The following is a 27,631-nucleotide window of genomic DNA, read 5'->3' on the forward strand; positions in this document are numbered from 1 at the left end:
TTGAGGAAGGAAACACTGAAGTTGGTATTTTGTCAGATGTCCATTTTTCCATTGAAGCAATGCGACCGGTCAGCATGGACCTGTCCACACATGAACCATGTAGGAGGCGTATTGTCTTGTTTATGTAGTCGAGCCCAGAGCGCTTCTGTTTACCACATGAATCGTTTCCTACTTTCAGACTGAGAACCCGGCGGATCAGACATCTAAACACGGGCCCGATTCCTCCTCGGCCTCTGCAGCTCAACTTAAAGATCTGTGGGAACAATAAGGTCCAAATGTGATGAGGTTATTGGTCCATGCGGCTTGGCTCTGTGTGCTGTGTGACAGGCTCGTGTGAAGAGAGTCAATCCGCCGTGGATTCCTCCGCTAACATGAACACCTGTCAGGGGATTAGCAGCTCTGCCGCTGGGGGAGTTGGGCGGCGGGGGGGCATTTGGGCAGGAAGTCTGTGCGTCGGCCTTAACTTTTCCTCTCTTTCTTCTCTCTTTTTTAAATATCTAAAATGTATGTAGCGGGGCGAGCTGTGTGCACCTTGTGGTGGAAGCACAAAGAGCTCAAGGGGGGGGTGGAGCTCTTTGAAGTGGCACTCAGGTTACTGTACCAGCCGGCGCCATAGTGATGTGTGTGTGTGTGTGTGCTTTGCTGTATCCAGGAAGCTTTGTTTAGTGGTGTTCTTCAGCCTCCAGTCAAACGCATCTCTGCTCGTGGTTCTAATGGTTTCTTTACTTTAAAAATTGTTGCAGACCCGTTTCTCTCGGCTGGAAATAGTAACTTTTTTATTGAGCAATGTGCGGTATTTGGTGGTGGAGCGGACTGCAACCTGCCCGTGCTTCACGAGGGGGAAGATCAATCTACCAAATATGCAGCCACATCAATAGAGAGAGAAGACATAGGACATTCTTCTCCCGTGACATAGCTAGCGGTCAGCAAAATGTGTAAATATTTCACCGTGTGATGTTTTTGGGGAAGGAAATGTCCCTGCTATAGCAGTTTGGTAAAGAGGTCCGGGTTCTGGCGTCTTTTTCCGGACTTAATTCGGCCGTTGTGGGCCCCTGGAGGTGTTTGGGACCATGTTCCGGGCTCTGGGGGTGTTTAGTAAAGAGGTCCGGGTTCTGGCGTCTTTTTCCGGGTTTAATTCGGCCGTTGTGGGCCTCTGGAGGTGATTGGGACCGTGTTCCGGGCTTTGGGGGCTTTTGGTAAAGAGATCCGGGTTCTGGCGTCTTTTTCCGGGTTTAATTCGGCCGTTGTGGGCCTCTGGAGGTGTTTGGGTCTGTTATCCGGGCTTTGGGGGTGTTTGGTAAAGAGATCCGGGTTCTGGTGTCTTTTTCCGGACTTAATTCGGCCGTTGTGGGCCCCTGGAGGTGTTTGCGGACCTCCGCGGGTAAAATAATAGAATTATATATCTATTATAATTATATAGAAAAAATTATATATCTGAGGCAGCGGAGGAGAATGTATACATTCTTACCGTGGTTCGTTGTGGGGGAAGTTCTGCCGCAGCGGACCTCACCCTTGTCACCCCATTCTTAGAAAATTGTTGGTTTCGAAGGTTTTGAAATGGAAAGAACAGCTGAAATCAGCCTGTTTGGGAGAGGCGACAAGAAGGGCTATCATTTAGGGGGAGACGATTTGTACGGTCTCACATTTGATCTCAAGTGTTTCGTTCAAGGATTCGCGTTTAACATCAAGAAAGGCCTCAATGCAGAGGACAGGCTAGGAACATACAGAGTGCTCCGGTGTAGAGGGTTCATTGTTTTCCGCTCTGATAAACATAACCGTAGAGACTAAGCTCGTATGGACCCCGAAGCGCCCGCTGCAGGCGATTTATACACAGCATTTGTTTTGCCGCATCACACACAGCAGCGAGCCTCCACCCAGTGGATTTAAAGGCCTGTTAACTTGGCTGAACCTTTTAGGAAAGCAAAATACATACATTTAAATTGATGTGAGCTAAATACAGGCTGTGTGCATTGTCTTTTTTTAGTTGGTACCCGAAGTAGCCAGCTGTATATATTTGCAGAATTAGCATCCATGTTTATTATGGGTTAATTGTTTGAGGTGCTGTGGACTTGTCTTGCTTTCACTGGTGTGCTATATATGCCCCCTCTAGCTCAGCCTGTTATTTAGACAGTGGCAGGATACATGAAGGAACAAAGTGTCCATTAGCACTGCATGTATAGGACAGACCCAGCTGTAGGCCTGAGCATGCACGCTGAACAATAGGCTACTGTAGCAATCAAAACATCACAAGGGGCCTCGTTCAGACTCTGTCATTGATACAATTTATCGCACCAGTGTCTCCTGAGCTTGAGATCAGGTGCCTTTCAGTCTATCCAGCGCTCTGGAGAATTCGGGTTTTATTGGCTGAGGTTCTAATAACATGTTGAGTCGTGGCAGCGCACCCGTGGCGATGAAATCTTCCTTCCTGAGAAGTGCATTTAAAAAATGCAGTAGACTCCGGTATTTCTTGTTAAGCTGGGACATTTCAGTTAAATTCTCATTGTTTCGAGGACCACAAGTGAAGTTGTATAAGCACTGCGGTAGAAATCTCACCAACCATTATGCGTGCAAGCCAAACTTTGTGCGTTGTTCACACAGCTCAAGTATTTTTTTCTTGGAGTTTGAATGAACTCAATATTTTTCTTTTCTGTTCTCAAACTGCCTCAAAAAAGCACCTGTGTCTCCTGCACCGGGGGAACAACAGCAAAATAATCACTGAAGCACTTAATGTGTGCTCATCCGCTGTAGAAACCAGTCGCCAACAAACGCACTCCTGCTATTTGGATTATTGATCAAAATTGCTCTGCCCTTTTTTCTTTTTTTACCCACTTTGATTTGATTATCTGTCTGAGAGATATTCTGCCACCGCTCCACCACCATGACTAGACATTTCATTTAAAAAAGTAAACGAGCAGCGTGTTCTATTGGGATAAACATTGCTGTTTATTCAAGAAACAAGTGGGATTCGTGCCTTCGTTCTGTGTGTGATGGCGCTCTGCTCTGTCTTCAGACTTTAACCTCAAAGAAACCCGTCTCTAGGTAGTCAATTCTCACATCGAGTGCTCGGTTACCTGAGAGCCCCGGCAATTACATCTGAGACAACGGCGCTCCGCCTTCTCCGCCTCCTCCTCCGCCGCCGCAGACATCAAAAGTCACAGGTGGAGAAGCTGGTTGTCATCCAATCAGGGTGGCGGACCAAAAAAAGATTTAACAGATTAAAAGAAGAGGGAAAAGAAGGATGGGTGTATTTGACTGGGTTGGCAGGCTAAACTTGGTAGCCAACTGTTAGAGACATCAGGCTGAGAGACAGACAGACAGACAGCGAGCGAGACGGGTCCGTGCAAGAGGGCTTTGCAGCAGCTGGTCACCACCAGTACATGGGTGACTCCAGCCAGCGTTGCCATGCATATTTTACACTCCCACGGCATCCTCGGGTCAGCGCTGTAAGTCTTTTTCCTGTCATTCCTCTGTGGGCTGTGTGTGTGTGTGTGTGTGTGTCTGCACTTGGTTGTGCAACACGTGTGCATGTCCTGCACAGAAATAAGGTAGCGTGGGAGGGTTTAGTTCCAATGCTGAGCATGGGAAGTACAGTATGTACATACTTCCGTGGGGGCTAAGGCAGGCCGGGGGGGTGGGCGGTTGGCTTGCAGAACCTTGCACGCAAGCAACGGCATGGCTGCGCTGCACAAGGCTCATCTCGACCCAACCCGCAAAACACTCAATCACACACAACGTTATTCACATTATTGTGTTAACTGAGCGAGAACGCAGGGAAAGTCAGACGTGTGGCGAGTTGGTAATCTCATCCGTTCCGGGAGGAAGAAAGTTGTTTTTTTGGAGCGACAGGGAGATTAATCTGTTTTCATCCACTTTACCGAAGATTCCATCTTTGAACATCACACAGCTGCACAGGGAGGACCGAACCGTCACGTAGCTGTCGTTTTGATGCGTGTCGCTCCCGGCAACCGCAGGGGTTGAGCGATGCGGGCGCCAGTTGGCGGAGGGAGAGGCCGTGAACCCTTTGCGCAGCAGTTGGTGAAAACTCCACTTGACGGCGTTAATTCTTCTTCCTTCTCCATGCTGGCATCATTGTATCCCGCCGTTTTGGTGAGTTTTTTATAAGGCGCTGCAAGCGCTACAAGAATTATTCAATCAAGCTTCTCTCAATCGGCTGTTTAAGAGCTTAATTGAATGCCCCATTAAGCTATTTAAAGTCTCATAAAAAGGGCAAAGGGTGCAATAACTGAGAACAATGCACCGCTAAAGGCCGAGGATGAATGTGAATGATTCACAAGTTGGCATTCAAGATCATTTTCAGCAACAGAAATTATGTTTTCTTATGTTTCCAAGGGGGGGCGGCACGGTGACGTGGTGGTTAGCACTGTCGCCTTGCAGCAAGAAGGTCCAGGGTTCGACTCCGCCCAGTGGCCTTTCTGTGTGGAGTCTGCATGTTCTCCCCGTGTCTGCGTGGGTTCTCTCCAGGTTCTCTGGCTTCCTCCCACAGTCCAAAGACATGCTCTGGGGATCAGGTTAATTGGGGACTTTAAATTGCCCGTAGATGTGTGAATGTGAGTGTGAATGGTTGTATGTCTCTGTGTAGCCCTGCGATTGGTTGGCAACTAGTCCAGGATGTACCCTGTCTATCGCCCGAAGTTGGCTGGGATGGATTCCAGCCCCCCCGCGACCCTGTGTGCAGGATAAGCGGTTTAACAATGGATGGATGGATGTTTCCAAGGAGTAAACACGGTTTGAGGTATAAAAACATGCTGCTTCAACAGTGACCACTTCAGATCCGATCTCACTTCCCCCGCCTAATAGAGTTTCAAAGTGGAATATATGAAAGGCAGCGCATTAATATAACAGCAACCAGCTGTAAATGGAGTTTACCTGAGCACAGAATGAAGTCAGCTTCTCTCTCGGGGCGACGCAGGGCTTTTCCGTAGTGCATGTGGCCGTGCGCCGCTGGCTAGCTATGTGCAGCTATGCAGCTGGTCACCAGAGTGACAAGTCATGGAGGGAGGCCCGAGTAGACACATTTCAGTTCCCCCTCGGGTTAAACACCCGCTAGCTCCGTTAGCCGCGGGCTCAGCTGCCGCCATGTTGAGAGCTGTCAAGGAGCAGCAAGAAAAGGCTCGGGGGGTTTGGCAGCTTCATCCGGCAGGAGGTCGGGCGGCACCTGCCGTGCCGAGCTTGATCTTAAAACCAAACATAAACTGGCTCTACGAAACTTTTGAATCACACAGAGGAGCAGATTCACATTGCATCCTATCTCTGCATCAAGGCATGCCCATGTTCTTGCATCACTGCATCCAGGTTACATGGCACATACCTGAAGTGACCATTAGATTATAATCAGGGACCAGTGCGCAGATTATATCTGGAGAAAGTGAGTTATCCCTGCGTGCTAAATGCAACAGGAATAACTGATGCTGTCTGAGCAAAGAGCTGGACCCTGGGGATCAAGTACTCACTCTCTCTCCCCCTCTCGCCCATATATTTCTTTTCCCCCTCTCTGCCGCAGCCTTTCCCTTCATCAACTATTTGCTTTCATATTTCCCTTCAGAGCAGCCTGTTCCCATAAAGGCTGAACACGCCTCTCACATGTTTGACAGCGCGTGCTGGTGTGTTTTTCGGTGCGCATGCCTGTAGAACACGCTGCTGAGCTCAATGCATACTAGATGTAGGGGTACATCCAGAGTGTGGACATATTTATTTATATGCAGCCCTTGCAATTACTTTGGGACACCAATCCTAAGTTCCACACCCAATAGCACCACAGAACTTGGCCACAGGTTCCAGCCAATCAGTGACTGAAAAGTTGGTGCGCTGGCGAATGGAGAGAGTGGAGGGGGCGGGATAAGGAGGAGACAAAAAACGACAGAGAAGAGGATGGCGGTAGTTGTTAGCTCGTCGCCAACGTCGAAGGCTTCACCACGCCAGCGAACAAGGACAGTCCGCCGTTTCGCAACTACAGTTCTCGATGTGCACGCAGCTCACCTGCCCTCTTTCCCCCCCTCTCCCCCGCCACTGACTGACGGTGGTTTTTTTTTTTTGCATTTATTTAGGAGTGTTAAGCTTGACCTGGAGTTTTTTGCATTTAAGCAAATATGTTGTTAGTGTCGTTACCCACAGTAGGTTAAGTGTGTGTCGGCACGGAGCATTGGTATTTTGTGTTCTGGTTAATATGCCCCTCTCAGTAGAAGAAACTCACCGGTGAGTAGGACAGGTGTCTCTGTTAAGAGTGTGGTCAGGAGCAGTGAGAAATGTGTGAAATAATTGTTCTAAATTCAAATTAAATCACATATTAAATGTAACTTTTTCCTGGTTGGTTCCACCTGTTACATAGGGTTGCGATCTTTGTGTTATTGTTTTAGTTTTTTGCATGTGTGCCCGATAGACATGGATGGGTATGAGAGGTCGACGTTACCCGTTGACTAAATCCTCAGGTTCAATGTTTTGACCTTGATCATCTTATCTTTTTTGCATTATTTATAAAAGAAGGTGGATAACTTACTGAAAGGATGTCATGCTGCATTGGAGAAGACTAGAGATCAAAACCATAAACCCATATTTACAATGTTTCCTGAGGAAATAAATAAAGAGAGAAGTCATTTTCTCAGCGACTTGTATAAGATCAGGCGAGTCGCCCCCTGGTGTTCATTTGGCAGGTTGCAGTTTTAGGACAATTTCATACCCAGTTGCTGATAACTAAAATCAACACAATATTGATTTCCTGCTTGATTTTGTATTGCGGCAGCAAACCATTCCCCTATTTTGTTTTTGATTTTTCAAACTAATTTTAGTATCGGGTGTTAAGTTGGCACATGGATACAGGAGGATATTGAGACAATTACGGCTAAGTCTGTCCAGTATTTATGAGCTTACTACATTTCTCCTCACTATTTGCTTCATTGTTGTTGTCGGGGACCTCATTTACATGGTGGTGCCTCGACGGCCGCACCTACCGGGTAACCTGGCGAGGTTCTGTGTCGGAACCTTGTCCTCTTACTACTGGAGTTCCTCAGGGTTCCGTGCTGGGTCCCCTCCTGTTTTTGCTTTACACTAACTCTCTTGGCGCTGTCATTCGCTCGCATGGCTTCTCTTACCACAGCTATGCCGATGACACCCAACTAATTCTCTCCTTCCCCCACTCGGACACCCAGGTGGCGGCTCGGATCTCTGCCTGTCTAACTGACATCACCCAGTGGATGTCCGCCCACCATCTGAAAATCAACCCCGACAAGACTGAACTACTTCTCTTTCCCGGAAAAGATTCCCTTACCCAGGACCTGACAGTCAACTTTGGGAACTCCGTACTAACGCCCACTTTGACCGCTAAGAACCTCGGCGTCACACTCGACAGCCAACTCTCCCTGACTCCCAACATCACCGCGACAACGCAATCCTGTAGATACACGCTCTACAACATCAGGAGAATACGTCCCCTTCTCACTCAGAAGGCCGCGCAGGTACTGATTCAGGCTCTTGTCATTTCTCACCTTGACTACTGCAACTCCCTCCTGGCTGGTCTCCCTGCCACCGCCATTCGACCTCTGCAGCTCATTCAGAATGCAGCAGCTCGACTGGTCTTCAACCTTCCGAAATTCTCCCACACTACTCCACTCCTCCGCTCTCTTCACTGGCTACCGGTGGCCACCCGCATCCAGTTCAAAACATTGGTGCTCACGTACCATGCTGTGAATGGATCGGGTCCAGCTTACATCCAGGACATGGTCAAACCCTACATCCCAACCCGCATTCTCCGCTCTGCATCTGCAAAACTACTCGTCCCTCCCTCACTGAGAGCAAAACACTCGACTAGATCTCGACTCTTCGCTGTCCTTGCGCCGAAATGGTGGAACGAGCTCTCTGAAGACACCAGGACCGCAGAGAGCCTTCACATCTTCCACCGCAAACTAAAGACACACCTCTTCAGACTCTACCTCGACTAAAGACTAACAAATTGTAGCACTTAAATTGTACTTCTAACGTCACTCATCTATAGCAAATTGCAAATTGGCTTTTTTAAGGAAATTGCACTTTCTTGTTTCTTGTTCTCCTGAGTTTGTACCCTATGGTTGAATGCACTTATTGTACGTCGCTTTGGATAAAAGCGTCCGCTAAATGACATGTAATGTAATGTTTAACATTTGATCTTTTTCGGGATGCATTAGCTGGAAACGGCCAGCTAATCACAGGCTTTTGTATGTATACCTGGTGATGATAATAAGCTTTCTACTTGTGAACAAACGTGGCTCGTCCAGGAAATCGGTGCTTCGGTTCTTCTCTAACCTTTTTTTAGGCAGTTTGATGTAGCTGCAAATAGTGGAGACTGTTCTCTCCACTAATAATAGTTAATAACAGAGAAATTTGTCTCTTTATTTACTTTTACTCTTTCTCTGTCCCTCCTCTTTTCTCATCAGGTGGCTCAATGGCCCGAAAAGGAAGAGGAAGAACAGCCAATGTTCCTTGAAGAGTATGACTGGTGAGTAACCGATGGGGGGGATTGGTGGAGAGGTACACTTTTCCGAAGCATCTCTTCAGTCGCAGCTAGGAAACAAAACAGCACTTTCATACCTGAATTCTGAATTTTGGAGAATAAAAGCTCTCCAAATGCAGGGAACCATTAAAGAAATGGCCGTCCCAACGTTTTGTTTGTCGCTGTCAGTCGTACCAGAGTGAGCGAGCCAGTGGTGCATGATTCATTGCTTTCCCCCTACACCTCGCGTTCGATTCATTTGTCACCTAGAGGAAAACGTAAAACCTCTTGGCGTCCGTCATGACTAAACCCTTGTCTTCTGTCTGCTTTCTTGTTGGACGCAGCACATTCTCCGAGTGACAGCTCCAAATCCCTCGAGCTGAAAGAAGCGAGTAAAGAAGGTAAGAGAGTGATGTAGAAGAGGTAGGCCCCAGGACTGTCATCTTGCCACTTGTAAATCTCCCAAGGCCGGTCCTCTCCGCTTCTTTACCTTTGCAGCAGGCTTGTTGTCTTCCTCTCTGCGTCGCCGCTAAAACTGTGTAATATATTGTATCTGCCACGGTCCATTTCCACCGGGATAGGACGACAATACGTCCGTCTGGTTGCGTGAGATTGAATTTCATGCACTGTAATGATCTCAGCGTTTTCCTGAGGGAGAGCGGAGCCTGAACCCGACTGCAGATGCTTCATCGGGGCCCGAGAGAGTTCACGTGCAAAGTCCTGATTTATTAAAGAGGCGTATCAAGTCAGACCGCAGCAGACCGAGTACGTGTCAAGGTGATTACAAATTCTAGTTTACGCTGAGACGACGTGAATCAAGTCCAGTGTTGAAATGATTAATGAATCAATTAGTTGAGAGGCAGAAGATTATTTGACATGCGACAGCATTCCAGCGGTGTTATTTTCTACCTCTTTTGCATATTTACACCGTCTCAGAACGCAGAAAGGATTCCTCCGTGAGGACATTGTTCCTACCGGTCGATAAACTTAAGCCGGTGGCTTCAAAATAATTCTTAAAAAAAACAATGATGATGCAGCCTGTTTTTATAGAAGCGGGGGGACCTCTTTTATCTTGAGTGCCACTTGAGGAACGCTTTACGCTGCGCTAGTGGGCGGAGCCTCTCCTGTGCAACAGCTGTTGAGTCAGCAGCTCAACGCCGTCAATGTTTACAGTCTCGGATGTCGGCTCGCTGCGCTGTTGTCCTGTTAGGACCTCGGGAGAAACAATTAGGAGACTCCCTCGGGCACCTGATCCATACCCCCCTAATCCACACGCTCTGACAACTCAATGGCAGATGTTTGCAAGGACAAAGAAATGTATCCGTACGTCCTTCTCCTTCTCCTCCTTTCTTTCCCTTTCCCGGCATCCCCTTCTTGCGCTGCCCCTCCTCATCTAAAATCAGGAGGCGCTGCCAGTCACAGCTCTCGCCAAGTCTCAACATACAAACGGCGCACGTTTCTTTATTAAGTCGTGACTCACAGGGCAGAGTTAAAAGCAGAGAAACGTAGAGGGAGGAAGAAGAGAGCGAAAAATGTATGAACAAATGTTCATTTAGATCAGCAGTGGTGTCCACATACCTTATTATTAAGCCCATTTATCCTGACATCTTAGACCGAATCAGTAACGGTGTGACCTCGTTGATTTGAGGCGTGTTGGTAAATGCGATTGGAAGAAGATAAATTAATAAAATCAAGCTTACGTAACATTTACATTTTACTTCTCCAGAAAACATTGGAAGACTTTACACACAGTTGTTATCAAAGGCACGTTGACCGATTAGAGGGTAATTCAAACCGCTCACCTGTCAGAGCCCCGAGAGACACGCGGCGGTTGTTTATTGAATCAAGGGCGCACTTCCATCCCATCGGGATTCTCTTTGGTTTATATTCCACAAGAGGCCTAAATGCACCACCACCCAATGTTCTTACTCTTATTATTACTAAAACCCTCTTTTTTACAGACATGTTTAAACAAACGATGTACATTGTTTTGATAAATTAAAAATTGCCAAGACAGAAAATCAATTCCAATGAAAAGGGTGACTTATTAATATACATATATATATTTTAAAGAAAACAGGAGACAGGAAAGGAGAGAAAAACACCAACAATGGATCACCGGATTATTTTTCCTCAACTCCCTTTCAGGGCTCCCGTAGAAAGCTTGTTATCAGCCAAGAAAAATCAATACAACCACATAGGACATCTAAAACTTGGAGAGTGTTGTGTTTCATCATTCCGTGGAGACGGATGGTGTCTTTCCTCCCAGCCGGCCGCTGTGGTGATGAGTGGAGATAATGTGTGTAGCTGTTGTGGAGCAGTGATGTGACCAGAAGGTGAAGTGGATTCAGTGTGAGCGGGATTCCAATGTTGGATCAATGATGTCAACACGTGTCATATTGTTTGCCCTGGCTTCCCTCTCTCTCAGGGTACATCCCCAGCTACCTCGAAAAGGATGAGCCATGTGTGGTGTGTGGTGACAAGGCCACGGGTTACCACTACCGCTGCATTACCTGCGAGGGCTGCAAGGTACACGCACACACACTCCCTCACAACCCCAGAGCCCCAGAGCCTTGATATCCAAGGCGTGTCGTGATTAAAGGGTGTTTTCACATAAATCACAAACCCATCGGTACGGGGAAGGAGAGGCGATCTAAGAAATCTCTTAGAGGCTGTCTCGTAGTTACGGCAACACATTCTTGAATAGCGGACCACCTACTTGTTTTGGCACAGTTGGTTTTGCACACTGGACGAGACTTCTCGAGTCAAGTGTACTCGTATCCTTACAGTGGTTCTGGGGTCCCTGAGAGCCCCCCTAAGTGCTATGATGCCGTTTAATTGCAATGACTTTAAAAGGGTCTACATTCATGCAAATAATTTAACTTTAATTTGCCAAAAGTTCTTCACTCTAAACGTTTGAGTGTAATATTTCAAGCATAAAAATCCATAATGTTCAGACTAATTGCCCTGGATTTGGTGGGCAGGTAAAGACCAAATGTTGTCTGAATTGGTTCAATCGAGCAGGTAATTTAAAAGCTTGACTCAGCAGCATTCGCTCCCTTTCGCCTGCAAACGTTACGGACCCGTCTCTGTAAACATCACGGACCCGTCTCTGCAAACATCACGGACCCGTCTCTCTGCAAACATCACAGACCCGTCTCTCTGCAAACATCACGGACCCGTCTCTCTGCAAACATCCAAAACATCACAACCCGTCTCTCTGCAAACATCACGGACCCGTCTCTCTGCAAACATCTCAAACATCATGGACCCGTCTCTCTGCAAACATCTCAAACATCACAGACCCGTCTCTCTGGGTGCCTTTCCAGGGTTTCTTCCGAAGAACCATTCAGAAGAACCTCCATCCCAGCTACTCCTGCAAGTACGATGGCTGCTGCATCATCGACAAGATCACCCGCAACCAGTGCCAGCTGTGCCGCTTCAAGAAGTGCATCGCGGTGGGCATGGCCATGGACTGTGAGTGGTGTTTGGACTTAATATGGCAAAGCCGTGCCAGTGATGGGGGGGATAATGTAATGTAATGTAATGTGTGTGCTGGTGGGACTTTTTAAATAGAAGGGTTGTACAGACGTGTCACACAGAAGCTGCAGCTCTACATGATGTACTCATACTTAAAGCAACACTCAAACTAATTATATATCTATTTCCCCCCCCCCCCCTTCTCTCTGCCTTTTCCTCTCCCCCGTCCTCCCGCCATCTCCTACCAGTGGTGCTGGACGACTCAAAGCGGGTGGCCAAGCGGCGTCTGATCGAAGAGAACCGGCAGCGACGCAAGAAGGAGGAAATAGTGAAAACCCTCCAGAACCGTCCAGAGCCCACCGATGGCGAGTGGGAGGTGATCCACCTGGTGACGGAGGCCCACCGGCACACCAACGCTCAAGGCGCTCAGTGGAAACAGAAGCGCAAATTCCTGGTGAGGAAGTTGCGTACATTGTAGAACCGGCCATCAGCCTGGAAGCACATTGATGACAGGGTTATTATTGTCATTGTTGTTGAAAGTTCCTCTTCTCACTGTTTTTTCTCTGTGACTGAACAGCCTTGATGAATTTCACTAAATTCCCCGATTTAATTTTTATTTCAAGCATTCATCCACTAGCTACGCCCACTGTATCCCCAGGTGGTGTTTAAAGTAGAAAGCACATGTTTATTGTCTCCCGCTAAAGACTTTTTCAGTATTTGCAGGGTTGCTCTCCTTCATGAAGTAGGTGCCTATACTCCCTTGTTTTTGTGATCGTGTAGCATAGTTTTTACCTTTGGTTTTCTCCTCCTAACGAACGTAGTTTAACGTTTTATCTCCATCGTTATTCTGGTGAGTTCATAGTTGTCATGTCAGAGAGGAACATTGGCCGAAGAGTTGTTGCAGACCGAAACAACAAGGCAGTGCTAAAAGCTCAGCAGCAACATAAACGCTTTGTGGGGTTGCTCTTACCCCACTAAGATGTCTGTGGTTTGGTTTAGTACTTTTTATGCTTTTTTCAAGTTGAATTACGTCTGTGGGGAACAGAAGATTTAAAGTGGCGCTTTTGCGCGTTCGTAAATCAGTGAGTTAACGAGGAATTTTTTGTGGTCAAGGACAGTCCTCCCTTTAGTACAAAAACACCCATCCAGCCCGTCACTGCAAACTGGGTTGTGCTTCTTTTTGTGCTGTTTAACCCCATGAGAACCAGAACATCAGAACCGAACATCTGGATTATATCCTCACACAAACACGCGCTAATTCACAAATGATGTGGTTCGTTTTACAGTCTATTTTTTTCACCTTACTGACTGTGAGAGTGGCTCCTCATGACTTTATGCTGCCTGTGCCTTTATTGAGGGGGTTTATTCATCGTAATCGTTCTGGGCTCTTAACCGGACCCAATTCCCTTCACAGTTGTCCTCCTCTCTCGCTGAGCCTCTGTGTCTGTACCCTCTCTTTCCCCTCTACTTTTTGGGGAGCTCCGCTCTTATCTCAGCCGAGGCAAATCCCTCGGTGGCGAGCGCTCGCTGTGAGCTGGCAGGCAGGTTGCCAGTCAGACTGTCTCTCGCTCTCAAGCTGACCTCCTGCTGCGCGAGTGCTCCCGGTTAATCTCTGACAGCCCGGGCCGGTATCGGGCTTCCACCAACACGCGCGAGTGCCGACGGATGCCGAGTGGCCGCGTGTTTTGGCCCTGGATTATCTGAGGTGCCCACAAAGTTTTTGACACTCGTCAACATCTTCTCAGCTGCATTGGAGATAAAAAGGGGCTTCGTTGTAATACGGTTAATAAAAATGTGTTTGCAGTGGGGCGATAATGAGGGGGAATATTCTGGAGAGGGGTTGATGGCATTTAGTGTGGCAAGTATTGTGGGAGGGGTTGCTAGGCAACAGAAATGACTTGGCCAGGTGATGGGATGATGAGGATGAAACGGGTGAGTGGGTGTGAAAGCTTTGAGCTCGGGGTGAAGTGAAGTGAAGTTTCTGAGCTTCGTGTCACATGTGAATCTTTGGTTGATTTTCCTCCGCTGGAGACATTGAGCCGACTATTCATGTTGTGTTTACTTTGTTATTGTGCTTTCAGAGAGTTAGCCGTGACTTATTAGATCATATACAAATGCCCCCGCACTAACAAACTCATTTATTCATTTATTCCATGTGCACGTTGAATGCATTTACAAGTTCTTACCAAAATTGTGAATTTCCTCCTATTCATTACGTACCAACATGTTGGCAACTATCCAACTTCTATCCTCCAATCAGAGGTCAGTCCACGCAGGTTTTTTTAATTTAGACCAGGCCGCTTTTCAAAATGTCCTGTTTTCAATGAAGGTCTGAGCCCCACGAGGTAAACAACGCGTGCAGAGACTAAATGGAAAAGTCAGATATTGACTGTTGTTATTCGGTGCCTCTAGGATACGGGGTTTTGGTTAAGCGCAGACATTCAGAATTGAACGTCTGAATACATCAGCATGATGCAGACTCGCAAAGACGATCTTATCACCACATTCTGTGCAGACAATTTGAGCACATCATTACCCGACGATTTATGCGCGTGAAATGACCTTAGATTCAGACGTTTATGTTTGGTCGGAGTCAGAATGTCTTAAATCATCAACCCCCCCCACTGCTTCTATTCCTATGATGTAAAACAAAACGCTTAATACTGTTATCTTCATTAATCACGTTCGGTATCCGCTCACAGCACTGTGGAATAAACATCCGAGCCAGATGAAATGCTCATTTCTCTTCCCCGGCTCTAGTGGGAAGCTTTCCAGCACTAATCCATCCGATGAAAGGTCAACAGTTGAAGCTCCCCACGAAACTGATGAGACTGCAGCGAAAAAGTTTCTCGCCCCCCTTTTTTCTCCTCGCCACCAATTGCCAAATTTCCGGCGTGCGCTGTTGATTCTTACATTCTCTACGTGACGGAAGAGCGTTTTCTTAGGAATGCTTTAACTATATTGAGTTATTTTGTTCATGGTCCCCAAACCAACCGGCCTGTACAGCAACAAAGACATAATCCGCCTTCTCCGTGTTCTCCGTGGGGTCGATCTGTCCCTTTCTGACTTGAGCCGAAGAGCTTTCATGTCTCTGAACCTCAGCCGCTCCGTCCGCTCGGCTTCTGTACGCCGAGACGCTAAATGTCGAGTGAAACCAAAGCTTGGTTTTGGCTCCAGAGTTGCATTCCATCAAAGTCACGACTGTGTTTATTGACGTTGTCCATAAATTGTGCTAATTCCCCCTCTGGATTACGACCGCTGATTCCTGCCGCGAGGTGATAATTGTTTTATTTTGACCCGACCTGGAAAACATCCACACAGCTCCGTAAACATGTGTGTTACTGATCCCCCCTCACACACACACACACACACACACACACACACACACACACACACACAGTCCTCCTCTAAGTAAGCACTAAGTCGGGTGACATTTCCCATCCCTCTTACAGAGCACAATCCACCGTCCTTATCTGGTAAATTGATTTTAATTTGTCTCCCAAGGCCAGCGAGCACTTTGTAGAAAGGCTATAAAAACTGTTTAAAACCGTGTTGTTCCCAAACCACACAATGCTCTTATTGATTCCTCTATGATCTTATTTCACTCTTCTGGTCTCTTCAATTTAAAAAACTCCTCTCGACCGTGGCTTGTTGTGTTGTTCTCCCCTGTTGTATAGTAGTGCGGCCCATGTTCTTTGTTCTTTTCTTTATGGGCTCTTCGGTCATCAACACCTAAAATGACAGCAAAAGTCTGCATATTTGCTTGTGTTTTTGTGATTGACAAACAAAACCACCTTTTCTGTATCAAAAAACTTTTTTTTTTGTCTCTAATCTTCCATGTTTTTATTTTCCTCGCGTAGCCAGAAAAAATCGGCCAATCCCCGGTCGCCCCGACGTCAGACGGCGACAAGGTGGACCTGGAGGCGTTCAGCGAGTTCACCAAGATCATCACTCCTGCCATCACCCGCGTCGTCGACTTTGCCAAAAAGCTGCCCATGTTCTCCGGGGTGAGTGGCGAGGAGTCTCAACACGCCCTCTCGGCCCAGAATAAGAAAAGGGGCATGAATGATTTTATGACTTTATAAAGTACATGGTACTAATAAATGATACCGTTATGTCCGGCCGCGCCTCAATCAGCAACGTGTAATCACGTTTGTTGTCTCTGCTCGTGTAATGAGACACGAGATTAGATCATTATCCGGGTAGCTGACTTATTGTCCAGTGGGGACAGCTGCTGTGTGTGTGTGTAGTTGTGTGCGCGTGTGCGTGTGAGAAAGAGCGTGAGAGGAAAAACTGTTTTTGAGAACATAAATCACATGCGTCTTTTTATTTTCTTTATATTGGTGTTTATAAAAAAAAGTTGAATTAATTCAGATTATTTTATTCTTAATGTTACCATGACGATGGATGCTAATTTGTTTCAAAGGAGGGCGTAAACTAGGATATAAACTCCTAACACTGGACATTCAAATCATTTAAGTGAGGAAACCAAACAACAACAGATAAGCAGATAGATTTTAGTATTGCAGACACCATAGCAGGTAATCAGTCACGTCTAATGTGTTATCTTTCATTCACAATATAGATCGTATTAGATACACGAAGGAGCCAGATACACAAAGCCAGCTTTTATTAAGCCTCTAAAAATGCAATGCAATAATCCAGCATTAAACATAATCTTCCAGCTTCCTTGTGAAGACCAGATCATCCTGCTGAAGGGCTGCTGCATGGAGATCATGTCGCTGCGAGCCGCCATGCGCTACGACCCCGAGAGCGAGACGCTGACGCTGAGCGGCGAGATGGCGGTGAAGCGCGAGCAGCTGAAGAACGGCGGCCTCGGCGTGGTGTCGGACGCCATCTTCGACCTGGGCAAGAGCCTGGCCCAGTTCAACCTGGACGACACGGAGGTGGCGCTGCTGCAGGCCGTGCTGCTCATGAGCTCAGGTTGTTGTTCCTTTCTCTAAACGTCCTGTGAGGTGGTAGTCTGGGGCTTGACACAATGTAAAGGTACATTTCCAGTCCTGCCGGCTATTGTGAGTCAGAATGTAATCATAGCTTGAAGATTAAAGTCCACATACATATTCAGTGTTAAGTGAAGGGGAAATATCTCCCTAAATGTGATTAAAAAGCCTTCACACTCAGTTTGCTCCCTGCAGAAACTTTTTTGGGGGGGGGGTTTAGGACACATGTCACGTGCTCTGGGTTTTAAAATAACCGAATGCAAATAGAGAGAATATGCGTGTAACCGTCGGGAGTACCATCATACGAATGGGGCTAGAACTGCAAAGAGAAGGAAAAGATATCGGGAAAGAAAAGCGCTCTCCTCTTCATTTCATTTTCCTGGGAGACCCAGAGTTTCTTTGTGAAAGCGACATTCATACCTGTAGTGAGCTGTTTCTCATATGACGAGAGATGTAGATGGTCTACAAAGCACTTTTTAAATCTTTACCACCAAGTCCAGACCAGTTTAAAAAAATTCCATTAAGCTGATCATTCCCCCTCCGTCACCAGATCGTTCGGGCCTGACCTGCATGGATAAGATCGAGAAGTGCCAGGAGACCTACCTGCTGGCGTTCGAGCACTACATCAACTACCGCAAGCACAACATTCCTCACTTCTGGCCCAAGCTGCTGATGAAGGTGACCGACCTGCGGATGATCGGGGCGTGCCACGCCAGCCGCTTCCTTCACATGAAGGTGGAGTGTCCCAACGAACTGTTCCCCCCGCTCTTCCTGGAGGTCTTCGAGGACCAGGAGGTGTGAAACTCAGTTGCCGGGGGGCGGGTGAGGGGGAAAACTCTGGAGGGAGACGCCTCTCTGCATTTCTCCGACATCGCATCAACCTTGTCTACAGTACGTAGAAAGAAACAAGTTGAGCAGACAGTAACAGGAACAACACACCAGCAACGGGAGAGTCGAGCTCCTTCTCCTCCTTCGACTTTTGGAATCTGTGTGGGGGGCCCTTCTGTCTGAGCATGTTGTCTTATCTAGTAAGAGTTGCAGCCATTTGCCAAGACACGTGTCGACTCACAACACACGCACGCACACACACACACATACACACACTCAGCCTGTTCCACCTCGGTTCTACAGAGCAGCGAGATTTTGCTCCTCGCTCTGGTTCTTTTTTGATGGAGCGGTCATGGATTTACTCACTTTCTTGAAGCCCATGTTTCACTGGCCAGCACAGTATTATTTCTGAACCAGTGTTAGGGAGGCAAAGTAGAGAACGTGAACACGCGTGACGTGTTTGTTGCTCACAGTCGTGCATGCACACGCAATCAGCAAACACTGCACATTGAAAATGGCAGCAGGTGCTCTAAGCATTGCTTTCGGTGTATAATGGCTGCAGTACAGCAGAGCTAACCGACTTTGGTCTCTAATCAATTCCTCAACTCAATCTTAGCCGTTTAACAGCTGTTTTAAGCTTTGTACTCACAAACCGGTGCTATATTTATACAAGGCTACTCCAGTTTTATGAAATTGTTTTGTCTATCTTTTGTGCAGAATATTTCTCCATATCTACCTTGATTTTTGTCATTGGACCGGCTTCTGTGACACACACAGACACACACACACACACACACACACACACACACACAGAGACACACACACGTATATGAGCTGACTTGCCTTGTCAGATCCAGAGTCAGAACGAATCTCTCACTCGAGGAGGTTTTCAATAACCAGAAACCACAGCTCTTACCTGCAGGGCTTGTACGGAGTCCTCATGGAAACTGCTCAGTGTGGCCCTCCAAGGCTTCCATACGCATTTGCCTTTTTTCTTTTCTTCTTTTTTCTTTTTTTACCATGAGAACAGGCAAATGCCAAAAAAGGCTACCATTTACCTCAAAAGTGGATTACGCCCCCCGGGCCCCACGTGGTGTCAGGCACTACCTCATCTCTGTGGACACGGGGCAGCCGCCCGCAGCCGACACACACACACACACACGCCGCTCAAGGTTAGCGTGCGTGTGGGTTTACGCACAGGAGTGCGTGATATATACATCGGTGCACGCTTTCAGTCACGGAAATACAAAAAGAAAAAACACACTGAACACGCAAAAATACACACACACATCCTCAGTGCTATCAGTTGGTGGAAATGAAATACCATTGACGACAGGAGGGCCAGCCATCACTCCCCCCACACAACCCTCCACTGAAAGGTTTTTGGTTTTTTACCGATTCCAGGGAATGGTACCCATCGCATTCGGGTATCGCTTTTCTTTTTTTTGTTTTTGTTGTACGGGACCAAGTTTTGTGTTTTAAAATGTGGATTTACCTTTTTACCGCAACGGGAAGATTCACAGATGCAAAGAAGGACAGTGCACACATGGGAGATGACGGAGAGGGGGGGTACTACTGGGAATAAGCCAAACCTCGGTGGCCGCGCCCGTAGAATCAGCCTGCAGAGAAAGGGCTGTTTTCTTCTGCATCGCGGCGATCTTCCATATTAGAACCACGATGGCTGCCGTCAAATCTTGATGTATAGTTTGATGGAAACACCCCGTCCTTCATGCATGGGCCGTGCATTCGACGTAAAATAAGAAGTCCTTTTAGTCCCATGCACTTTACCGACGCTAACCAACCCCTGTAATCTCACGGCCACCTGCCACGGCGGCTTATTGTAGCGTACTATCGACCGTCGAAGAATGTTGATTTGATCACGAAAGCCCAGTCTGTTCATTCCAATTCTGGCGGCAAAGTCAAATCCACCTGGTTTACCACTCACAAAGCTGAGCATTAGATGGCGCTCGGCGCGGGACAGGTCGCCTTCTTCAATGGCATCGTGGGTAGTCAGCGCCGGGGACTGAGCCTCACCGCTCCGACGCGCTGGAGCAATGCGAGGAGGAGGATGGAGCCGCTCCCCTACGCCCCCTTTCACCAGCACCATCACCACTTTCAGAGACCCGTCATCTGCTCGGCCTTACCCCACCTCTGCCCATTCTGGAGCATAGCTCTGGACCAAATTGCACTACTGTTGTAGTCCTCGCGTTCAGCCCCTTACTCATCAAAGTATACCTAACCCACAAAAACCAACAGCCACATTTCTGGGGCGGGTTCTGCGTGGCCGGTACTGATTGGGTGGATCGCTGGCAGTCGCAGTGGACACAGCCGCAAACTGACGCCATCTGCATTAGACCCGCGCCGCGTAACCAAGCCATGACAGTGCGGGACGCCCCCCACCGTTGGAGAGGTGTGTAGCACTCATTTTTCCCCATCATCCCTTCCTGTCCCATCCCTTCCCGACACCAAAAGCGATCCAGGCCTCACCCCTTGTGAGACAAGGCGGGCCATGTGACACCCCCCTCAGTGCGGCGCCACCGAAAGAATGTGATCGGCGAAGCACCCGCGACTGGCGCGAGAGCATGTAAGAGTAGAAGTAATCGAAGCGAGGGGAAAATCCAGGCCGAGGGCCTGGACCCTCGCAGAGGGATGATTGTGGAGACGATGTTATCGGACGCCTGGAGGAGAGGGATGGTGGGGATGGGGAGGAGGCGGCGACTATGAGTACGGTCTCCCCTTTGGTTCCCACGACAACCACACAACCCTAAGGACCCTAACCCTCCCAAAGGATACACCTCCAGCTCTCCCGCGGTGAAGGTCAGAAAGAGATCCCTGATAAAAAGAACAGAAGGAGCGCGTCGATGTCCTTTGTGCCCGTGCGCTGACTGGGTCTGTGTGTGTGATGGTCGGGGTCACAATGCTGCTTTACCTTCTGAGTCAGAGTTAAGTTAAAGAAACATATATGAAATGATGGGAAATCCACGAGACGAGATGAAAAGAGCTTTTGACAAAAGACAAAAAGACTCCTGAACAAACTTATTGTAGATGTTTTTCATTTTATCATTGTTTTCTTATTTTTCTGTTTTTTGACGCTGAAACTGCATCTGTGTAAAAAAAGGAAAAAACCAGCTGTAGTCCCTTTTTGACCATGTGTGTAGTGTAACAGAAACTATTTCACTTATTTTTCCCTCTGTACTCTGTGTTGATAAGCCTGTCTGTTTGTCTGTGCGTCTGTCCAGTTGTCCGTCCACTTTTAAGGAATTTACAAACAACAAAACAGGATTTTCTTTATATATATATATATATATATATATATATATATATATATATTTTTTTTTTTTTTTTACTAAAAAAACACAAACGGGAAAAATAATGCAACAGAAACTCAAAGTACAACAAAAAAAACTCAAACAATCTTGTCATACCTCACCCAACACAAAACTCAAAGGAACTTGGGAGGAGTCTTAATTTACAGGCACATGTGAAAGTTCGTAAATGCATATATAGATTTTTTTTAAAAGGTTTATGTCAAGATAATATGTGCTTTTGTGTACGCATCCATAGAAGTTACAAAAAGACTTCCCTCAAGCTTCTGTGCTCCGTCTCATGTGGTCGTGAGACGTTAGAGATCATCTGCCAGCTTAAAGGCACAGTCCGTAGACAGTAAACTGAAAATGTGAATGGCCCAGAGACCATCATGATCCCAGGAAGTCATGATCCCAGGGATCATGACTTTTGTAATGGCTGAGAGATTTACGGTGTTGAATGTAGCTGACAGGATGGGGGGGGGTGCTGGACGGCACCCACAACCCAACTGCCACACGCCAGCAGAAAAGATAGTGGTGTCACATAGACGTTACCAACAAACTGAAAAACTGAGAATATATATTGCCCGTCTGCAAGGTGCAATGTCGTATATTTTTCTACGTTTTTTCTGTTTGTTTTATAATTTGCGTTTCATTTTATTTTGGCCATAACAAAGGATGTAAATACAAAAGAAGAATGCATACAACACTCGAGATTTATTGCAACAAGGGTAGAATTTCACCTCTCCATCCCTCATTCAAGAGACAAAAAGACATAAAAAAGCAATGTATGTGTAACGCTTCATGCGTTTGTGTACGTGTGCACGCTCTCACATGTGCATGTCGATCCATATTTCAGAAGTGCCCTGTGACATTAATCGTGAACCCTGTGCCTCCTCTTGTTTGCAAAGAGATGAACTCAGATCCCCGTGCGCCACGCGGACGCCTGTGGTTGTGTGTTCACCCGTGGAATCACATTCAATCCTTCCCAAACTATTGATGTGGGCGTCAAAAGGTCAAGAGGCCACCGAGAGGTGGGGAGTTGTAGAGTAAACTGGGAGGGAGGGGAAGGGACATTAATCAAACCTTAGCTGATGATACATTACGGCAAATGTCAGCTGACGTGGCTGCAACACACTCACATCAAAGTTGGAAAGGACTAAATGGAATCAACCCCCCCCCCCCCGCCGCTCCCCACCCCGCCGCTCAAGAAGCCTTCAGACCTCAGTCTCCAAAACGAGATGCTCACCACCCCGCAGAGGTTTACAACAGGCCCCGTTTACACTCGTCCCATCTGGTCTCTGCCGCAGATCCATATTTAAGACACTAAGCCCCCGTCCCCCCACAGACACGCGTCCCCCGTTGGTCTTCGATCGCGTCGCCCCACCCGAGTGGTGAGGCCGGCGGGGAACTGTCCGCTACCTCAGAAGCTCTAGCGGCTTCTTCCACGGACGCTCGCTGGCCCACTTTGGAGCGAGACGTCTTGGGGGGGGGGTTAGAAGGCTGACTCCTCAACAGATCTGATGATTCCGGTTTATCCTCACATGTTTACCACGTTGGTCAAGAGATTGTCTGTGATGTTTCGTTCTTTTTTGTTTTTGCTTTCATGGTTCATGGTGTTTCCACCCTCCCCCACCCCCCAACCCCTCTTATGCCAAATGTAGAGTTTGTGAAGACATGCAAATAGCACGATGTATATGCAATTCCTCCCCCCCCGCCCTCCTTGCTCCCTCCGAGAAGACGGGCCCCTTGTAACAACAAGGGACCCGTCTTACCAAATCAAATTTGGCCTGGCTTGAGGTTCTTTCGGTGACCTTAAGACCCTTGCTTCTTTTGTGTGGGGGCGATGGGCCGGGACAACCCCGGGCCAGCTGGTCCTCTGGGGCGGGGGGGGGTCACAGCAGTTCGTGGTCTCGGAGAATGAGTAGGAGGGTCACCGGGGATGTTGTGGAGAATATGGATTGTACGAGATGTGCTGTTTCTTTGTATAGTGCGTGTATGTGTGTGCATGTGTGCTGTTTGCAAGTACGTCTACTCGACGCAATGCTCTCATTGTCTGGTGGGCGGAACTTTAAGGCCACAGATTGAGATCCAGACAAGCCCCTAAATTCAATCTTACTGCAATATGTGGGAGGCTTTACTTGGTCTGTAATGTAACGTTAAAGAGAAATCTGGTGGAAATCCATCAGTGGAATGTTTGTAGCGTGAGCATCTAAGGCCCGCTGACCCCTAGTTGACCTTGAGCACTTAATTAAAATGCACTTTGAATGGCCCAAACCGATGTAAAAAAAAAAATGTAAATTGCACCCAAGCCAAATGCCTTTTTACACCATTTAATGGTTTGTTTTTTTATTACAAGAGCTGCAGCCTTTAGGCTAAAAGACAGTCAATGACTAATTATAAAGTTTGTGCAATAAGCGAGTGTTTGGATCTTTTGCAGTATTTCTCGTCCCAGCAGATCTTTTTTTTTTATACATTTGGGAAAATAATGATCTCATGATTGCCTTGAAAATGCACCCACCTGTGAGAGCATCAGCTTGGACCCCCACACATGCACACACAAACACCGACCACGTTTTGTGACTGGGTAAAGGAAGCTATTGAAGGATTCTCTCAGGTAAAAGAACATTTTCTAATAAATGATGATGAACCTTAGACAAAAAAAACATTGTTAGCTCATCTTTTTTTTTGTCTCCTCACTTCACAATCAACAATGTACCGTTTATGTGTTTTTCTGTGTTCGGTTCCGGGCGGGTGTGCAGCAGGCTTCGTGGCCCCCCTCAAACACTACGTCAGCCCCTCGTGTCTCACTCAAAAACATATTTCTCCATGCGTGCAACTGGGAGAGCCTTTTGTCCGTTTGGTTGACTTGTGGTTTTACCCGTCTGTGTGGAAGCCCAATCTCGCCAGGAAAAAGAAAAGAAGGTCCATTGTATTTATACCGCCAGATATCATTGCTTTACAATCATTACAGCGTGCTTTGTCCTTAGAGCCTTTATTTATAGTGAAGAGTATCAGAACAGACACCACCCCCCCCCCCCTCCTCCCTCCTGGGTCAGTCAACAGATGTTTGTATAGACCTAGTGAGACAACATCGTGGACGACCAGGAGCATTACAGTTAGATTGTAAACTATTTGGATTGGGGACGATAGAAGCCGGGCGGTAGAACCTCCTTTCTGTCTCCAAAGATCAGACACGAGAGGGATGAAGATCCAAATCCAAAGCATCTGGACTGAGCCGGGCAGAAGAACAAACGTGGATTTTAAGCACTTGCTTGTCATCATGAGTCATGAGCAGCTTAGCTTGAGTGAATGTAGGTTTGGCTGCGGTGGTTGTGTTATTTATTAATGATTAAGTGAGAGAAATAGCTACTGAAAATAACAGCTTGAATTGTGGTAAAAGTTGGCGTATGAGGCGAGCGGTGAAAACATCTGCATCAATGTGACAAGGGAGAAGGCCGTCGTTATGGTTACCGTTACCATTGCGAGCTTTGTAGCAGCTAACTTTTATTTGTTCTAAAAGAGGGCCAGAAGTAAACGAGTCAACGCATTGTATTACCACAATGCAGGAAGTCCCGTTGCCATCAGGTTAGTGTCGTAGCATTAGAGCGCGTTAGTACACTCGAGTCTAGATGATGACAAGTTTTCTCATATTAGTGAGATCCATTAAGTTGATTAACTTGCTTGACTTGACATTTTTTATCTGACCTGACTCTGACTTCCGTCTTCTTTTTGGCAGGAATGGGCTTCCATGTTGTTTTCTTGCTTTTGTTTGCCCTTGAAATGCTAAGAGCAATATCCAGCTCTCCCTCACCCTGTTGGCTCCTGGTTTACATACAGAAATGGTTCCCATCCAAGCCGGCTACCATCCACCCTTTTAGGGGTGGGGGGGGGCTGCTTGTTGCTCCGCCCACATGCCTGTGCTTTATCAGTGTGCTTACTGCTTGACTGGGTGGCGTACTGAGCCGTTGGCATGGCTGTGCATGTATACGGGCGTGTGCACGCTAATGTCGGCGTCCCTGTGGGACCGCGTGCGTTTGTGTGTGTGTGTGTGTGTGTGTGTGTGTGTGTGTGTGATCGCTACGCTAACAGCGCCTTCGCATCCGATCAAACCTTTTTTCTGTTTGTTTGAATCCCCAAAAGCACCTTTTCAGGCCGCATTGCACAACGGAAGTCTGTCACAGACTTTCTGTTATTCCTCTCTTGAAGAATGTAACTCCTTTGCAGGAGAAGAAAACTGCAACGTAGTAGTAGTGGGTCATGTTTCAGGAGAAGAGCTGCACGGATTCCCCTCAAACAAAGAGCCTCGAGGCTTCACAATTGTGTTTCTCTTTCCAAGCGATGGCCTTATGGATTGTCTTGGTGTCCCTCGTCCTCACGGTGTTGTTCGACAGTGTTTCATGGGGCATCGGAGGATTTACCAGGGAAAGACTTGTGATAAGTGTGCTGGGTGGCCGCGGTGTGAGGACTCCCTCGGGTAACCCATCACACAATATTAATCGTATATATTAATTAATCGGGTATTCCATTTGTCGCCACAACAAGAGCTCAGTAGAGAATATTTAAGCCGCCCCGAGAGCTGATTGATGATGCTGCTCAAAGTGCCAAATCGGCTTATTGCCAAAGCTTTTGACCGATTTTGTTCAGGCTGTTGGAGATCGACGCGGGCGGCCGTCGCTCGTGTGTTCTCGGCATTGTGTAAATAAGAGAGTTGCGTTGATCACGACGTTGTAGGGGACACTTATCGCTGTCCTCTGTTGAGACTGTTGCCCAGAACTAAGAGCACTTCGGAGGAGAGGCGGTCTTTGTGCTGCTCGAACCATCCAGGTGGATGTTTTATTTTTGTACGGATTGGGTGAGAAATCTCACGCCTAGACAGCTAAGAATGTACGCAGATGAGCACCCCTCGGTGACATTGATCAGAGGTGAGATAAATGATATATGTATATGTCATAATAGATAGATATATATCATATTGTATCGGGGAGATCTGGGCTCACGAGAAAAATAAATATGCAATGTTCGTCAGGTTGAAAAAAAAAAGTGGTTTCAGAACTCCTCAGGTATGGAGGTGCGGCCTCAAAGGGTGCTCACCTTGTCCCCTCCCCCCTCTGCTCCCACCTTGTTCCTGCCTCCGTCTGTCCCGTCTCACACACTCACACAACCTTCACAAGATGGAAAATCAATATTAAATTTAGCAGGTCCAAGACACTTTATGCAGCACCAGCAAAATCACCTCCGACCAGCTCGCTGAGGCTTCATGGGGACTTGATGTTGTATGTACATGAGAGCTGAGCATGCTAACAGCAAGAAGACTGAGAAACGGACCATGTTTTTAAAAAGGCTCTACGTCACGTATGCAGCGGCTGTTGCTGGTGGATGTTTCCATGTCAGACTTTATTTATAGATGGTGGTAATGTTGTACTAAACGTCTATGAACTACCCATATGTCTGTATTCATTATTCTGCAGTCCATCGCTCCCGTAGGTCTCAGAATTAAGAATGATTTCATGATGAATCAAGAAGAAGTGAACCGTGAAGGAGGAGAGTGGCCCGTCAGCATTCTCAGTGTGCCTCAGTGTGCATTCAAACACATTCTTCTTATTATAATGAATAGAATAGAAACACGTGGAAGAGCAGAATATCTCTGGGGTAAAGTTTTGATTTGTTTATTTCCGGGTTGATATTGTCGTCTTCTTCTTTTCTTGGATTTTCTCAAGGATGCTGTTCAGCCTGCTCACTATATTTGTGACTATTCCAACCTACTATGATTTCAAACCAGCATTTAATCTTCAGCAAAAAAATACACGAAAAAGCAAACCCGCTACCACAGCTAATAACTTTCTTACTTTTGTATTACAAGTTCCTCGCTTCACTGTGACTGCAGAGGCTGCTGGTTAAATCATTACAATAGGTTTAATAGGATGTAATGTGGCCTGGAGACACTCAGGGGTCCCGACCCGTCCGCTGAGGATTGGAAGGGTTGGTCGGACGGTGCCAAAGACAGGAAGGGTGGACTTTTTGCAAACTGAAAACAAGATTATCGAGTGCAAGAGAAGCCACGTGGTCACTGGACCTCTCGGTTGGGAATGAGGCCTCTGAATCTCCTGGAACATTTCAGCCACTCGCCGGTTCATCAAACCGCAAAAGGAGGTTGAAGGCAAACCAAATCATGATGCTCGAGGTGGAAGAATAATGTGTTAAAGAAAAGTCTTCTCCTTTGAAGTTTGGGTTCAAATAAAGTTTGTTTGTTGCATAGTAGATTCCTCGATCCAACCAGAAGCCAAAGGGAATAGAAAAGAAGAATAAAATGGTAAAATATAACACGGGGCTACGGTCTAAAGAGTGAAGGCGGGACACCGCTTGCAGGGAAACAAATGGCCATTCACTGTACCAACAGCAGACCCCTCTGATGTCTCGACCCAGAGGTGCCACATACTCATATTCGGGGTTACACAAAGATCAGAGGAAAGTTTTTCAAAGGTCTATTCAGTTTCTGCGATTGACGGTAGACTATTGAAGTCCCACAAAGAACAGCCCCCCGGTGCAGGTTTAACCAGACGGAACATCGTGTGTAT

At 47.1% G+C, this 27,631-nt stretch overlaps 1 protein-coding gene across 6 annotated transcripts in view; it reads left to right on the forward strand.

Annotated features, from left to right (window-relative positions):
• The window catches only part of LOC120819252 (thyroid hormone receptor alpha-B), a 90,247-nt gene extending 70,276 nt beyond the window's left edge, over positions 1-19,971 (forward strand). For 4 of the 6 annotated variants that reach the window (XM_040176482.2, XM_040176483.2, XM_040176481.2 and 1 more), the window contains 8 exons: positions 8,424-8,485; positions 8,824-8,880; positions 10,908-11,008; positions 11,809-11,956; positions 12,208-12,413; positions 15,820-15,966; positions 16,645-16,903; positions 17,471-19,971. In XM_040176482.2, coding sequence (XP_040032416.1) covers positions 8,424-8,485; positions 8,824-8,880; positions 10,908-11,008; positions 11,809-11,956; positions 12,208-12,413; positions 15,820-15,966; positions 16,645-16,903; positions 17,471-17,721 — 1,231 coding nt within the window. In that variant the 3' untranslated portion in view covers positions 17,722-19,971. Of the gene's footprint in view, positions 1-3,269; positions 3,444-4,040; positions 4,108-8,423; positions 8,486-8,823; positions 8,881-10,907; positions 11,009-11,808; positions 11,957-12,207; positions 12,414-15,819; positions 15,967-16,644; positions 16,904-17,470 lie in introns of those variants that run through there. The other 2 variants (XM_078103091.1, XM_040176486.2) reach the window with 2 other exon arrangements.
• Positions 19,972-27,631: the final 7,660 nt, after the last annotated feature.

Source organism: Gasterosteus aculeatus, chromosome 5 (assembly GCF_964276395.1).
Source record: "Gasterosteus aculeatus chromosome 5, fGasAcu3.hap1.1, whole genome shotgun sequence".
NCBI lineage: Eukaryota > Metazoa > Chordata > Actinopteri > Perciformes > Gasterosteidae > Gasterosteus > Gasterosteus aculeatus.